Raw genomic sequence first — 14127 nt, 5'->3', positions numbered from 1 at the left:
ACCAGTTCCTCTGATCTCACGAGTCCTCTCGCAGCTGACCGCACAAGCAGCGACTACTTGTGCTTCTGGCACCGCTTTGGTCGGCTCAAAGTTGGTTTCTGGTAATTCTCAGGTTTCTGGTTCGGCCTCCTGTACTATTACCCTTTTGATCGGACTTATTATCCCAGAACGGAGCGCCGCACCCGAATCCCAGGGTTCAGTGGGTGGCCTGGCCGCTGTCCGGAATCACCTGCATGCTAGAGGAATTCCTGCACCAGTTGCAGACACAATTCTGGCTTCACGGAGGGATTCGACAAACGTTCAATATGAGGATAGATGGGCCTGTTATGCACGCTGGTGTGTCGACAGAGGGATTCTCGATACCTTTTCTGCAGATCTAGTATCTGTGTTGGAGTTCCTACAATCGAAGCTGGAAGCCAGTCTGGCTGCTTCTACAGTTAGAGGTTACTCCAAGGCATTCCTGTTGACAGTGCATTATTGGGGCAGCACCCTCTAGTTCAGCGCTTCCTTGCAGGTGTGGACTGAATCCGTCCGTCTGTTTGGTGGATTAGTCCCCCATGGGACTTGCCAGTCGTTCTTGATTGGTTGTACGGTCCTCTTTTTCACAACCTGTCGGCTCTTGACTGCTGTTGACATGGAAGACTGCTTTTCTTGTGGCAGTAACTTCTGGCAGGCGGATAGGAGACACACACGCTATGTTCGCCAACCCTGAATTAACAGTGTTTCACAAAGACAGAGTGAGCATTCAATTGCTAGATGCTTACAGTCCTAAGAGAGATAGCACCTTTCACGTAACAGCGCCTATTGAGCTTCCTGTTTTCACGCAGCCCTCGCCACCCGGTACCTCTCTTCGACGTGCTCACGTCTTTGATGTCCGTAAGACCCTTAAGACTTATATCAAATGAACAAAGGACATTAGGAAAAATGATCAATTGTTCTGCTGTTATGGTGGTGGCAAGGCTGGCCTTCTGGTGAACAAGCAGACCATATCTAGGTGGCTTGTCTCTGCCATTTGTATGGGATACACCTCAAAAGGTCGTATACCCCCCGAGGGTTTGAAAGCTCATTCGGTTAGGGCTGTGGCGACGTCTAAGGCCTATGTGTCCACCTTGCCCATTGTTTAGATCTGCTCCACGGCTATTTGGAGCCGACCGAGCACGTTCATCCGTCATTACCAGTTAGACAGACTGTCAAGCAAGCGTGCTTGGTTTGGAAAGTCAGTTCTCACCAGTGGGCAGGGTACGAGCACCCTAGCGGATTCGCTTTATGACAAGAGTTCCCTGTCCGAGGGAACTACCTCAGTTGGCAATTCCTGTGTCTGAGCCTGAGGTCCTGCCTCAGTTGCCGAGGTCCTGCCTCAGTTGGCAATTCCTGTGTCTGAGCCCGACCCCTTGGAGTTTCGGCTTCCTGGGGAGGTGTTCGCGCCTACGAAGGTCGCCAAGGTGAGGTTGCACATGCTCCCATCGCCCTGGCGGGGTCCTCCTCCTCTTCCTTGGCTTCGGCCAGGCAGGGCCATAAGCTGCCGCCCTTCACCACGGCCGCTCCAGCGCTGAGGTCCACTTATCGCTCCTTTTGAGGAGTCGTATACGTGTGCGGCCCAGCAGCTGCGAGTTGTGGTCCACTCAGCCTACCTTTCTGCTTTGCAGGGGCAGCTGTTGGATCAAGGGAGCTTACAGACTTGCACTCTCATTTGGCGCGGGTTAGCATTAGGTGCTGTGCCAGCCAGATGATGGGGGCCATCATGGGGTTGCCTCGGCTATGGTTGTCTGTAGCCTGGTACTCACCCGCTACCCAGCAGGCACTCCTAGCACTGCCCTACAGGTTGGGAGCTTCCCTTTTTCCAGGTGGTGCGGGAGGCCGCGAAGTTAGTTAGCACCTTCAAGGACTCTAAGCCCTTATTGGAGCAACCCTCCTCCTCTCGCCAACGGCCTCCCACTCTTGCTTCAGCTTACCCTTCAGCCCCGGCGAAGGAGGGTGCTAAGTGGACTGCTTCACTTCAGCACAAACGAAGCAAGAGGGCAAAGGGCAAAGGCAAAGGTCCTGTGTTGCCTCAACCGCAGCAACAGCAGCCTTTTCGGGGCAAAGGGAAGCCTGCCCCGGCTTCCCGTTAAATGTTTGTTCCGAGCCGCACAAGCAGATGGAGAACTGCCGACTGTGGGGGTACATTGCCTTGCGCCAGAAGTCCCTGTAGGCAGCAGGCTGTCACTATTCCTTTCGGAATGGCAGGCAGCCACTTCAGATCCCTGGGTCCTGTCCACAGTCAGGGATGGCCACATGCCACAGTGGAAGCGAGACCCTCCATGCTTCTCAGGGATTCGGCACACTCCCGTGCCGTTCTCCCGGGAAAAAGCAGAGGTCCTCTGTGCCGAGGTCCAGTCGTTACTGGACAAGGCAGCCATCAAGGTGGTTCTGGAAGGTCAACAAGAAGACGGGTTTTATTCCACGTACTTCCTTGTGACCAAGAAGGATGGAGGGTTCAGACCTATCTTGAATCTCAAGGGGCTGAACAAGCTCATAGAGGTTCCGTCCATCAGGATGGAGACACTACGTTCAGTGATTTCTTCCTTGGAGACAGGGGATTGGCAGTCAATCGATCTCAAGGACGCTTACCTCCATGTTCCGATACACTCAGAGTTCAAGAAATACCGTCGGTTTTCGTTTGACAGGAAGTGCTATCAGTTTCGGGTCCTGCCCTTCGGCATCTCCACTGTGCCGAGGGTGTTCACCAAACTTATGTTGATCCCAGCTCAGCTAGCCAGGTCACAGGGCAGGTGTTGTCACCCGTGCCTGGACGATTGGCTTTTGAGGGCCCTCGGGCTCCTGTTATCACATGATGCCACACAGCAGGTGATGGACAACATGTTGAAGCTCGGCTGGATCATCAATCTCAAGAAATCAGTCCTGACCCCCACACATGATGTGGTGTTCCTCGGGTCCCCCATCAACTTGGCTTCATTTGCTGGACACTATGGCGGCTGCAGTGGACGTGGTCTGGCGTGCGAGGTTGAGGATGCGTTAGCCTAGTTGTGGTCCCATTCGGAGAGCTACGAGATTGTTCTCGACACTCCCACTTGGTTGATCTGTCCAGGGGGATCCCCTTAGAGATACTGACACTTTCCCTCTCAATTTAGACAGACGCCTCCCTCACAGGCGTGAGGGCGTCCTGGGCAAACTATCAATCTTGGGCCGAGGACGAAGTCGCCCTACACATCAATGTGTTGGAATTGAGAGCAGTCCGCCGGGTGTTCGAGAGCTTCGTGAAGTCAGTGCGGGGTCAAGTGGTTCGCCTCAAGATGAACAACCAGACTGCTATGACGTATATCCAGAAGCAAGGCGGCAGATAATGTTCACGCAGATGCGCTTGTATACTAGATGTACACTAGCCCCACATGAGTGTATGCTGCATCGGGGGATATTCGGGATTATTTCCCAGTTGTTCGGGTCATTCCAGGTAGATCTGTTTGCCTCTGGGGTGACGAATCAGATTCCTGTGTTTTGCTCAAGGATACCAGATCCAAGAGCGATAGAAAATGACGCCTTTCTGCTCGACTGGACAGACAGAGTGCTGTGGGCATTCCCACCAGTTCCTCTGATCTCACGAGTCCTCTCGCAGCTGACCGCACAAGCAGCGACTACTTGTGCTTCTGGCACCGCTTTGGTCGGCTCAAAGTTGGTTTCTGGTAATTCTCAGGTTTCTGGTTTGGCCTCCTGTACTATTACCCTTTTGATCGGACTTATTATCCCAGAACGGAGCGCCGCAACCGAATCCCAGGGTTCGGTGGGTGGCCTGGCCGCTGTCCGGAATCACCTGCATGCTAGAGGAATTCCTGCACCAGTTGCAGACACAATTCTGGCTTCACGGAGGGATTCGACAAACGTTCAATATGAGGATAGATGGGCCTGTTATGCACGCTGGTGTGTCGACAGAGGGATTCTCGATACCTTTTCTGCAGATCTAGTATCTGTGTTGGAGTTCCTACAATCGAAGCTGGAAGCCAGTCTGGCTGCTTCTACAGTTAGAGGTTACTCCAAGGCATTCCTGTTGACAGTGCATTATTGGGGCAGCACCCTCTAGTTCAGCGCTTCCTTGCAGGTGTGGACTGAATCCGTCCGTCTGTTTGGTGGATTAGTCCCCCATGGGACTTGCCAGTCGTTCTTGATTGGTTGTACGGTCCTCTTTTTCACAACCTGTCGGCTCTTGACTGCTGTTGACATGGAAGACTGCTTTTCTTGTGGCAGTAACTTCTGGCAGGCGGATAGGAGACACACACGCTATGTTCGCCAACCCTGAATTAACAGTGTTTCACAAAGACAGAGTGAGCATTCAATTGCTAGATGCTTACAGTCCTAAGAGAGATAGCACCTTTCACGTAACAGCGCCTATTGAGCTTCCTGTTTTCACGCAGCCCTCGCCACCCGGTACCTCTCTTCGACGTGCTCACGTCTTTGATGTCCGTAAGACCCTTAAGACTTATATCAAATGAACAAAGGACATTAGGAAAAATGATCAATTGTTCTGCTGTTATGGTGGTGGCAAGGCTGGCCTTCTGGCGAACAAGCAGACCATATCTAGGTGGCTTGTCTCTGCCATTTGTATGGGATACACCTCAAAAGGTCGTATACCCCCCGAGGGTTTGAAAGCTCATTCGGTTAGGGCTGTGGCGACGTCTAAGGCCTATGTGTCCGCCTTGCCCATTGAGGAGATCTGCTCCACGGCTATTTGGAGCCGACCGAGCACGTTCATCCGTCATTACCAGTTAGACAGACTGTCAAGCAAGCGTGCTTGGTTTGGAAAGTCAGTTCTCACCAGTGGGCAGGGTACGAGCACCCTAGCGGATTCGCTTTATGACAAGAGTTCCCTGTCCGAGGGAACTACCTCAGTTGGCAATTCCTGTGTCTGAGCCTGAGGTCCTGCCTCAGTTGCCGAGGTCCTGCCTCAGTTGGCAATTCCTGTGTCTGAGCCCGACCCCTTGGAGTTTCGGCTTCCTGGGGAGGTGTTCGCGCCTACGAAGGTCGCCAAGGTGAGGTTGCACATGCTCCCATCGCCCTGGCGGGGTCCTCCTCCTCTTCCTTGGCTTCGGCCAGGCAGGGCCATAAGCTGCCGCCCTTCACCACGGCCGCTCCAGCGCTGAGGTCCACTTATCGCTCCTTTGAGGAGTCGTATACGTGTGCGGCCCAGCAGCTGCGAGTTGTGGTCCACTCAGCCTACCTTTCTGCTTTGCAGGGGCAGCTGTTGGATCAAGGGAGCTTACAGACTTGCACTCTCATTTGGCGCGGGTTAGCATTAGGTGCTGTGCCAGCCAGATGATGGGGGCCATCATGGGGTTGCCTCGGCTATGGTTGTCTGTAGCCTGGTACTCACCCGCTACCCAGCAGGCACTCCTAGCACTGCCCTACAGGTTGGGAGCTTCCCTTTTTCCAGGTGGTGTGGGAGGCCGCGAAGTTAGTTAGCACCTTCAAGGACTCTAAGCCCTTATTGGAGCAACCCTCCTCCTCTCGCCAACGGCCTCCCACTCTTGCTTCAGCTTACCCTTCAGCCCCGGCGAAGGAGGGTGCTAAGTGGACTGCTTCACTTCAGCACAAACGAAGCAAGAGGGCAAAGGGCAAAGGCAAAGGTCCTGTGTTGCCTCAACCGCAGCAACAGCAGCCTTTTCGGGGCAAAGGGAAGCCTGCCCCGGCTTCCCGTTAAATGTTTGTTCCGAGCCGCACAAGCAGATGGAGAACTGCCGACTGTGGGGGTACATTGCCTTGCGCCAGAAGTCCCTGTAGGCAGCAGGCTGTCACTATTCCTTTCGGAATGGCAGGCAGCCACTTCAGATCCCTGGGTCCTGTCCACAGTCAGGGATGGCCACATGCCACAGTGGAAGCGAGACCCTCCATGCTTCTCAGGGATTCGGCACACTCCCGTGCCGTTCTCCCGGGAAAAAGCAGAGGTCCTCTGTGCCGAGGTCCAGTCGTTACTGGACAAGGCAGCCATCAAGGTGGTTCTGGAAGGTCAACAAGAAGACGGGTTTTATTCCACGTACTTCCTTGTGACCAAGAAGGATGGAGGGTTCAGACCTATCTTGAATCTCAAGGGGCTGAACAAGCTCATAGAGGTTCCGTCCATCAGGATGGAGACACTACGTTCAGTGATTTCTTCCTTGGAGACAGGGGATTGGCAGTCAATCGATCTCAAGGATGCTTACCTCCATGTTCCGATACACTCAGAGTTCAAGAAATACCGTCGGTTTTCGTTTGACAGGAAGTGCTATCAGTTTCGGGTCCTGCCCTTCGGCATCTCCACTGTGCCGAGGGTGTTCACCAAACTTATGTTGATCCCAGCTCAGCTAGCCAAGTCACAGGGCAGGTGTTGTCACCCGTGCCTGGACGATTGGCTTTTGAGGGCCCTCGGGCTCCTGTTATCACATGATGCCACACAGCAGGTGATGGACAACATGTTGAAGCTCGGCTGGATCATCAATCTCAAGAAATCAGTCCTGACCCCCACACATGATGTGGTGTTCCTCGGGTCCCCCATCAACTTGGCTTCATTTGCTGGACACTATGGCGGCTGCAGTGGACGTGGTCTGGCGTGCGAGGTTGAGGATGCGTTAGCCTAGTTGTGGTCCCATTCGGAGAGCTACGAGATTGTTCTCGACACTCCCACTTGGTTGATCTGTCCAGGGGGATCCCCTTAGAGATACTGACACTTTCCCTCTCAATTTAGACAGACGCCTCCCTCACAGGCGTGAGGGCGTCCTGGGCAAACTATCAATCTTGGGCCGAGGACGAAGTCGCCCTACACATCAATGTGTTGGAATTGAGAGCAGTCCGCCGGGTGTTCGAGAGCTTCGTGAAGTCAGTGCGGGGTCAAGTGGTTCGCCTCAAGATGAACAACCAGACTGCTATGACGTATATCCAGAAGCAAGGCGGCAGATAATGTTCACGCAGATGCGCTTGTATACTAGATGTACACTAGCCCCACATGAGTGTATGCTGCATCGGGGGATATTCGGGATTATTTCCCAGTTGTTCGGGTCATTCCAGGTAGATCTGTTTGCCTCTGGGGTGACGAATCAGATTCCTGTGTTTTGCTCAAGGATACCAGATCCAAGAGCGATAGAAAATGACGCCTTTCTGCTCGACTGGACAGACAGAGTGCTGTGGGCATTCCCACCAGTTCCTCTGATCTCACGAGTCCTCTCGCAGCTGACCGCACAAGCAGCGACTACTTGTGCTTCTGGCACCGCTTTGGTCGGCTCAAAGTTGGTTTCTGGTAATTCTCAGGTTTCTGGTTTGGCCTCCTGTACTATTACCCTTTTGATCGGACTTATTATCCCAGAACGGAGCGCCGCAACCGAATCCCAGGGTTCGGTGGGTGGCCTGGCCGCTGTCCGGAATCACCTGCATGCTAGAGGAATTCCTGCACCAGTTGCAGACACAATTCTGGCTTCACGGAGGGATTCGACAAACGTTCAATATGAGGATAGATGGGCCTGTTATGCACGCTGGTGTGTCGACAGAGGGATTCTCGATACCTTTTCTGCAGATCTAGTATCTGTGTTGGAGTTCCTACAATCGAAGCTGGAAGCCAGTCTGGCTGCTTCTACAGTTAGAGGTTACTCCAAGGCATTCCTGTTGACAGTGCATTATTGGGGCAGCACCCTCTAGTTCAGCGCTTCCTTGCAGGTGTGGACTGAATCCGTCCGTCTGTTTGGTGGATTAGTCCCCCATGGGACTTGCCAGTCGTTCTTGATTGGTTGTACGGTCCTCTTTTTCACAACCTGTCGGCTCTTGACTGCTGTTGACATGGAAGACTGCTTTTCTTGTGGCAGTAACTTCTGGCAGGCGGATAGGAGACACACACGCTATGTTCGCCAACCCTGAATTAACAGTGTTTCACAAAGACAGAGTGAGCATTCAATTGCTAGATGCTTACAGTCCTAAGAGAGATAGCACCTTTCACGTAACAGCGCCTATTGAGCTTCCTGTTTTCACGCAGCCCTCGCCACCCGGTACCTCTCTTCGACGTGCTCACGTCTTTGATGTCCGTAAGACCCTTAAGACTTATATCAAATGAACAAAGGACATTAAGAAAAATGATCAGTTGTTCTGCTGTTATGGTGGTGGCAAGGCTGGCCTTCTGACGAACAAGCAGACCATATCTAGGTGGCTTGTCTCTGCCATTTGTATGGGATACACCTCAAAAGGTCGTATACCCCCCGAGGGTTTGAAAGCTCATTCGGTTAGGGCTGTGGCGACGTCTAAGGCCTATGTGTCCGCCTTGCCCATTGAGGAGATCTGCTCCACGGCTATTTGGAGCCGACCGAGCACGTTCATCCGTCATTACCAGTTAGACAGACTGTCAAGCAAGCATGCTTGGTTTGGAAAGTCAGTTCTCACCAGTGGGCAGGGTACGAGCACCCTAGCGGATTGAGCTAACCTCGCAAATTTAGAACAATCATTTGATGTTGTAGCTGCAACAAGTAGACTGGTGTAGGTGTCTTATCTTATACTTTCCATCTTTTTTCCTGGTGGTGGGCTCTATTATGGTGGTGGTATTTTGCTTACTGGTCTAGACTGCCTGAGTCCTTCCCTAGCACCTTAGCCAGTGCCAACGAATCGAACTCAGTGATATCGGTCGCCTGTCCTGGCTCCCATTTTTTCGGTACGAAAAAAAGTGGGGGGTGCAATTTTTTTAGGCACCCTACGGCTATCTTTCAGAAAGAAATAGTAGGGTCAGACCATGTATTTTCCTGGCCCTGGTCCACACCCCTGCCGCAAGGTAAGTGTGATTCCTTGTTACTTTCGTTTCGTAATAAAGGTTATCATCTTATGTCAGGTTTACAAGTCTTTAGGAGTCTGTCTTATGTTTATAAGTACCCCAAGGAGGATCTCTTTGAAAAAGAATTGAAAGAATTGCAGATTCTTTGAATAGAGTCCTCCTTGGGGTAAGGCCACCCACCTCCCCACATTCTGTCTGTATTGCTTACAGAACGGAAGTGTTTGGCTTGAGGCTATAGTCTCAAGTTACCTGCTCTTGGCTGTCATGGGGCCAGGGGCCCTGTAGGGGTGTTCTCACAAGACAAAAACGATGTTTTTTGTTTTGTACATATTTTTTATTTAAAAAATATGGTTACAACTGTCACAAGAATTTAAAGAACATTTAAATGCGTATAAGTACCCCAAGGAGGACTCTATTCAAAGAATCTGCAACCTCTACAGGTTTGTTCGAATTTATACTCTAATAATCAAAGGGTGAGGTGTGAATTTCTTTCTCATTTTAGGATGTTCCTGTGGTGGATTCTTTTCAAACTTTTTATGTGCGGCCTGCGATAAGCATTGGGAAAATCATGAAACATTCTTTGAGACAGAAGATATGCGAAGAGAGAAGGGTTTGCCAGTAGGTGGGTGAAATGCCTGAGACATTGGGAGAGAATGGAAAGCCAATTGCTGCATGCAATGTATGGCACCAAAAGTGAAGGCCAATCAGCGGCTGAGATGTATAACTTACAGACAAATGAAATAGTCAGTAGTGAAATGCTGACTGTAGAAGTTATGGCAGTCAGGTGAGACACAGAATGTGGTAGTGATGGCCAATAGTAAATGAGATGCATGACTGTAGAAGTGATGACCAATAGATGGGTGAGGCACTGACTTTAGAAGTGATGGCCAATAGGAAGATGAGATGCATGAGTTTAGAAGTGATGGCCAAATGGAAGGTGAGATGCATGAGTGTAGAAGTGATGGCCAAATGGAAGGTGAGATGCATGAGTGTAGAAGTGATGACCAGTAGGAAGGTGAGATGCATGAGTGTAGAAGTGATGACCAAGATGTTGGTGAGATGCATGAGTGTAGAAGTGATGGCCAATAGATGGGTGAGGCACTGACTTTAGTCGTGATGGCCAATAGGAAGGTGAGATGCATGAGTGTAGAAGTGATGGCCAAAAGATGGGTGAGGCACTGACTGTAGAAATGATGGCCAATAGGAAGGTGAGATGCATGAGTGTAGAAGTGATGACCAAGATGTTGGTGAGATGCATGAGTGTAGAAGTGATGACCAAGATGTTGGTGAGATGCATGAGTGTAGAACTGATGACCAAGATGTTGGTGAGATGCATGACTGTAGAAGTGATGGCCAAGATGTTGGTGAGATGCATGAGTGTAGAAGTGATGAGCAAGATGTTGGTGAGATGCATGACTGTAGAAGTGATGACCAAGATGTTGGTGAGATGCATGAGTGTAGAAGTGATGGCCAAGATGTTGGTGAGATGCATGAGTGTAGAAGTGATGGCCTAGATGTTGGTGAGATGCATGAGTGTAGAAGTGATGAGCAAGATTTTGGTGAGATGCATGACTGTAGAAGTGATGAGCAAGATGTTGGTGAGATGCATGAGTGTAGAAGTGATGGCTAAGATGTTGGTGAGATGCATGACTGTAGAGGTGATGAGCAAGATGTTGGTGAGATGTATGACTGTAGAAGTGATGGCCAAGATGTTGGTGAGATGCATGAGTGTAGAAGTGATGACCAAGATGTTGGTGAGATGCATGACTGTAGAAGTGATGACCAAGATGTTGGTGAGATGTATGACTGTAGAAGTGATGGCCAAGATGTTGGTGAGATGCATGAGTGTAGAAGTGATGACCAAGATGTTGGTGAGATGCATGACTGTAGAAGTGATGGCCAAGATGTTGGTGAGATGCATGAGTGTAGACGTGATGGCCAACAGGAAGGTGAGATGCAGGCATGCAGAAGAGGTGGTTATTAGGTTAGATATGTGATGTGTCAATTATAGAATTATCATTTTAAATGTAGCAAGTAAGATGAAGTAAGAATGAAGATTATATGGATATCAACTTCTTTATATGAGAACACAACGTTTCGGAGTTAATGCTAACAAGCATTTCACTTCTAAATGCCCTTCAAAGACAAGATGAAGTAAGTTTATCACAAGGCATGTTGCCCCAAATTTTCCGTATCCAACTCACTCAGCAATTTGTTCATGTGACATCTGTGTGAACTCAGTACATGTTATTATTGGACCCATCTATGTTCTTTTATCGTCATCGCCATATATAAATCTCCATATATACTAGCCACATAAAGAAACTGTGCATTGTCAAAATATTATCCCAGTTGATCAGTACGATAACAATGTGAAAGGTACATATAAACTTTAATAGAGGGATCATGAGACCGTAACAAGTTGGGAGAATTTCAGTTGAAAAGTCAATCACAATGACGTCACGAGTCCACAAGCGGGACGGGTCAAACGACCATGTCACAAGCTCAATTATGGGCATGTCCACCGTCAGCATTGAGAACAGCAGTGCATCGACGATGTGTAGAGCCTATCAGACATGCAAGGAAGACTTGTGGGATGTCATGCCAAATTCTCTCAAGTTCTGTTGCAAGGTGAAGGATGTTATCTAGCGGATGAGGAAGACAGCGTAGATGTTGTGGTGTTGCAAGAAATCAATAGCAGCCCTAACCGTATGAGGCCGGGTATGGTCCTGTTGGAATGTTAACCCAGGACCATCACATTGCAGATAAGGAATTGCCAAATGTTGAAGAATCTCATCCCTGTAGCCCACACCAGTTAAATTGCCCTAAACAATCACGAAAGGAGTTCTTTGGCATACTGTTTGGCACCCCAAATCATCATGGAACTACCACCACCAATGCGATTCCTCTCCAAGACACAGGTCTGTGCATAGCGTTCTCCCACGTGTCTATAGGCACGTTGATGTCCATCACTATGGGAAATGTTAAACCTGGACTCATCTGTAAAAACAACATTTCTCCTTCAAAACAAGGGTCTTCCGACATGATTTCGACACAAAAATTCAGCAAGCTTATCGATGACATTGTGTCAGGATAGGTCGTATGGCAGGATGTCATGGTCTGATCCTGTGATGGTGTAAACTTTGTCAAACTGTGTTGGGGTGAATACAGCGAAGTCCTGGGATGGTCCAGACAGTCATCACTGCAGTCCTAAACCTGTGGCGAAGATGGGTCACCCTTATCCATTTGTCTTGTTTTGGCTGTACAGTACGTGGGCAATCGATGACATCATTTGCGTTCTGAGACATTGCCCCATGGACCATCCCAATGGCCTCGTTACGTTGTGCACACATTAGCCCTGGCATCATATGTGTTTCAATAGCCGTTTAATTTTTTGAACGATCGAAAGGGCAGGGATTGAGATTTTCAAAGTGACGTTATTGTGTAGCATTCATTTGCTCTGTTTCTCTTTCCCGGAATGCATGGATGAAACCACTGACGTCACAGAACGTGGCATGCGCATGCATGTTGGATACATGTCACTTATCTCTGAGTTCAAATCCTTATGTGTCTAAACAGGTTTGTTAAATTTAGATTTTAAATTTTTGCGTCCACAGTTTCTTTACGTGTCTAGCATATACAGATGTTTCCTGGATATTAAGTGGGATTACGAAACTGGGATGTTATATGTAGTTTACCTAGAATTTCACAATGCTATTCAGTTTGAACATATATCATCAGAAGCAGAAGTTTCTGTTATTGGATAATGATTTCCTGTGTATCTAGGAGAGATGTACCTGCCATTTGCGGAGATGCCAAACCTGCGAAATATAACCCTGACTGGAGAGGAGTATGATGACAGCCGCTACCTTGCATTAACTCAAGGAGAGGGTTCAATCCCGCAGACACAACGACCAGTCGGAAACAATGCTGCTGTCAGCTTTGGTGGGGGTGGGGGTGGGGCTAGAGGTGGTTTTAAGCCAGTCTATGATTAAATCTGTGATAATGATGAGTGACCAGTAAAGTTCCGGAATCTCAGATATGTTAGAAGTGTGCTGTATGTCAAGATCATAATCAATATTACCTATCTGTCTGTTGAGGTAGTGCCATTGAGTTCCTTGTTCTAGGTGCACTATGTCAAATGTAAAGTACCGATATAAATAGATCATGATCTTGATATGAAAATATGTACTGGTTCTGTTTAGTGCAATAATTGATTTCTATTTAAATATCACATGGTAAGAAATGTTTTGATTTACAATATGCCTACATACTTAATTACTGTGTTCTTTCATTGCTGGAATATGCAACTGAACTAAAGACACCAAAGTGATAATAAATTATTCTGTAACAAAGTGTAAAACTGAATATACACAGGTAGCTTGCATATATATTTAGGAATAGGCAGGCCTTGTTTATGAGATGTGGTTTCATATCGGTCTTCATGTCTAATTTGCCCAATGTCTATTTGTAAGACTGTCCACATTTATCTATACTAGTAAAGTAAGAGTTGCTGTCTCACCCATGACTGGCTTGTGTACTGGTATGTTGTTTTAGACTCTTAATCCAAATATTCTCATGAAGTTTATGGTGTCTGTATTGAGGAATGTTGATAGTGGATATTTTAATGTTATTTGTCTAGAAAAATGTCTTTCCTTGATCTCACTGCTGTCAAATGCTTACTCTTGCTAACAATTTATATCAGAGACCCCTCAATATAATGGACATTCAGAACCACAGAAAACATCAAAGGTAATATTTTGAAAGGGTGTATAACTGGAAAGAGGACATTACACCATACCTTGCTTACTTATTCTTTATATAAAACTTGTGAAATTTTGGTAAAATGTCCATTGAAAACTATTATAACAAAAACAGGAAAACAAACTGATATGGCTTTGGGAACATTTGTACATTAACCCAGGCACAAATTTAATATTGTGATGTTCTGCCTAGCAAGTGGTTGTTTTCTTAGATGAAGCTGTAGCAGAGAACTGTGATACATTTTATATTTGTTAATGGACTGGTGTATACAGCTGATGTATTGGATTTGTTAGTGCACTGCTTAAGAGCACCAAGATATTTTATGAAGTTCATATCTTTTGATTGAATAAACACCTGGGGTCATCCACTGTATGTCCCTTCATGACTTGTTTTTACCTGCATCACAGATCTAACAAACTTACATCTGGAATTCCAAGGATCAGATGATATCTAGCAAGGAACCTAAGTGCAAATTGCTTCTTACACTTGATCACCAATGACTTAAACACAAGCAACACTCTTTGATATCTCTACTCCGTTGCTCTGTATTCAGACAGTGGCAGTAATCCCTTATCTGAAACACTGGGTATCACACA

The 14127-nt window shown here is 48.2% G+C and overlaps 2 protein-coding genes across 6 annotated transcripts in view; both read left to right on the top strand.

Moving 5' to 3' along the window:
* Window positions 1-13903, top strand: part of LOC137279163 (protein FAM221B-like) — a 49359-nt gene extending 35456 nt beyond the window's left edge. For all 5 annotated transcript variants that reach the window (XM_067811646.1, XM_067811647.1, XM_067811649.1 and 2 more), the window contains exons 7-8: window positions 9270-9389; window positions 12554-13903. In XM_067811646.1, the coding sequence (XP_067667747.1) occupies window positions 9270-9389; window positions 12554-12762 (329 nt within the window). In that variant the 3' untranslated portion in view covers window positions 12763-13903. The remainder of the gene's footprint in view (window positions 1-9269; window positions 9390-12553) is intronic.
* Window positions 1-14127, top strand: part of LOC137277340 (junction-mediating and -regulatory protein-like) — a 315191-nt gene that overhangs the window by 208676 nt on the left and 92388 nt on the right. The gene's annotated exons all lie outside the window — the stretch shown is intronic.

Source organism: Haliotis asinina, chromosome 3 (assembly GCF_037392515.1).
Source record: "Haliotis asinina isolate JCU_RB_2024 chromosome 3, JCU_Hal_asi_v2, whole genome shotgun sequence".
Taxonomy (NCBI): Eukaryota; Metazoa; Mollusca; class Gastropoda; order Lepetellida; family Haliotidae; genus Haliotis; species Haliotis asinina.
The sequence above is the reverse complement of the archived record's forward strand: the minus strand, read 5'-3'. Positions and strand labels throughout refer to the sequence as shown.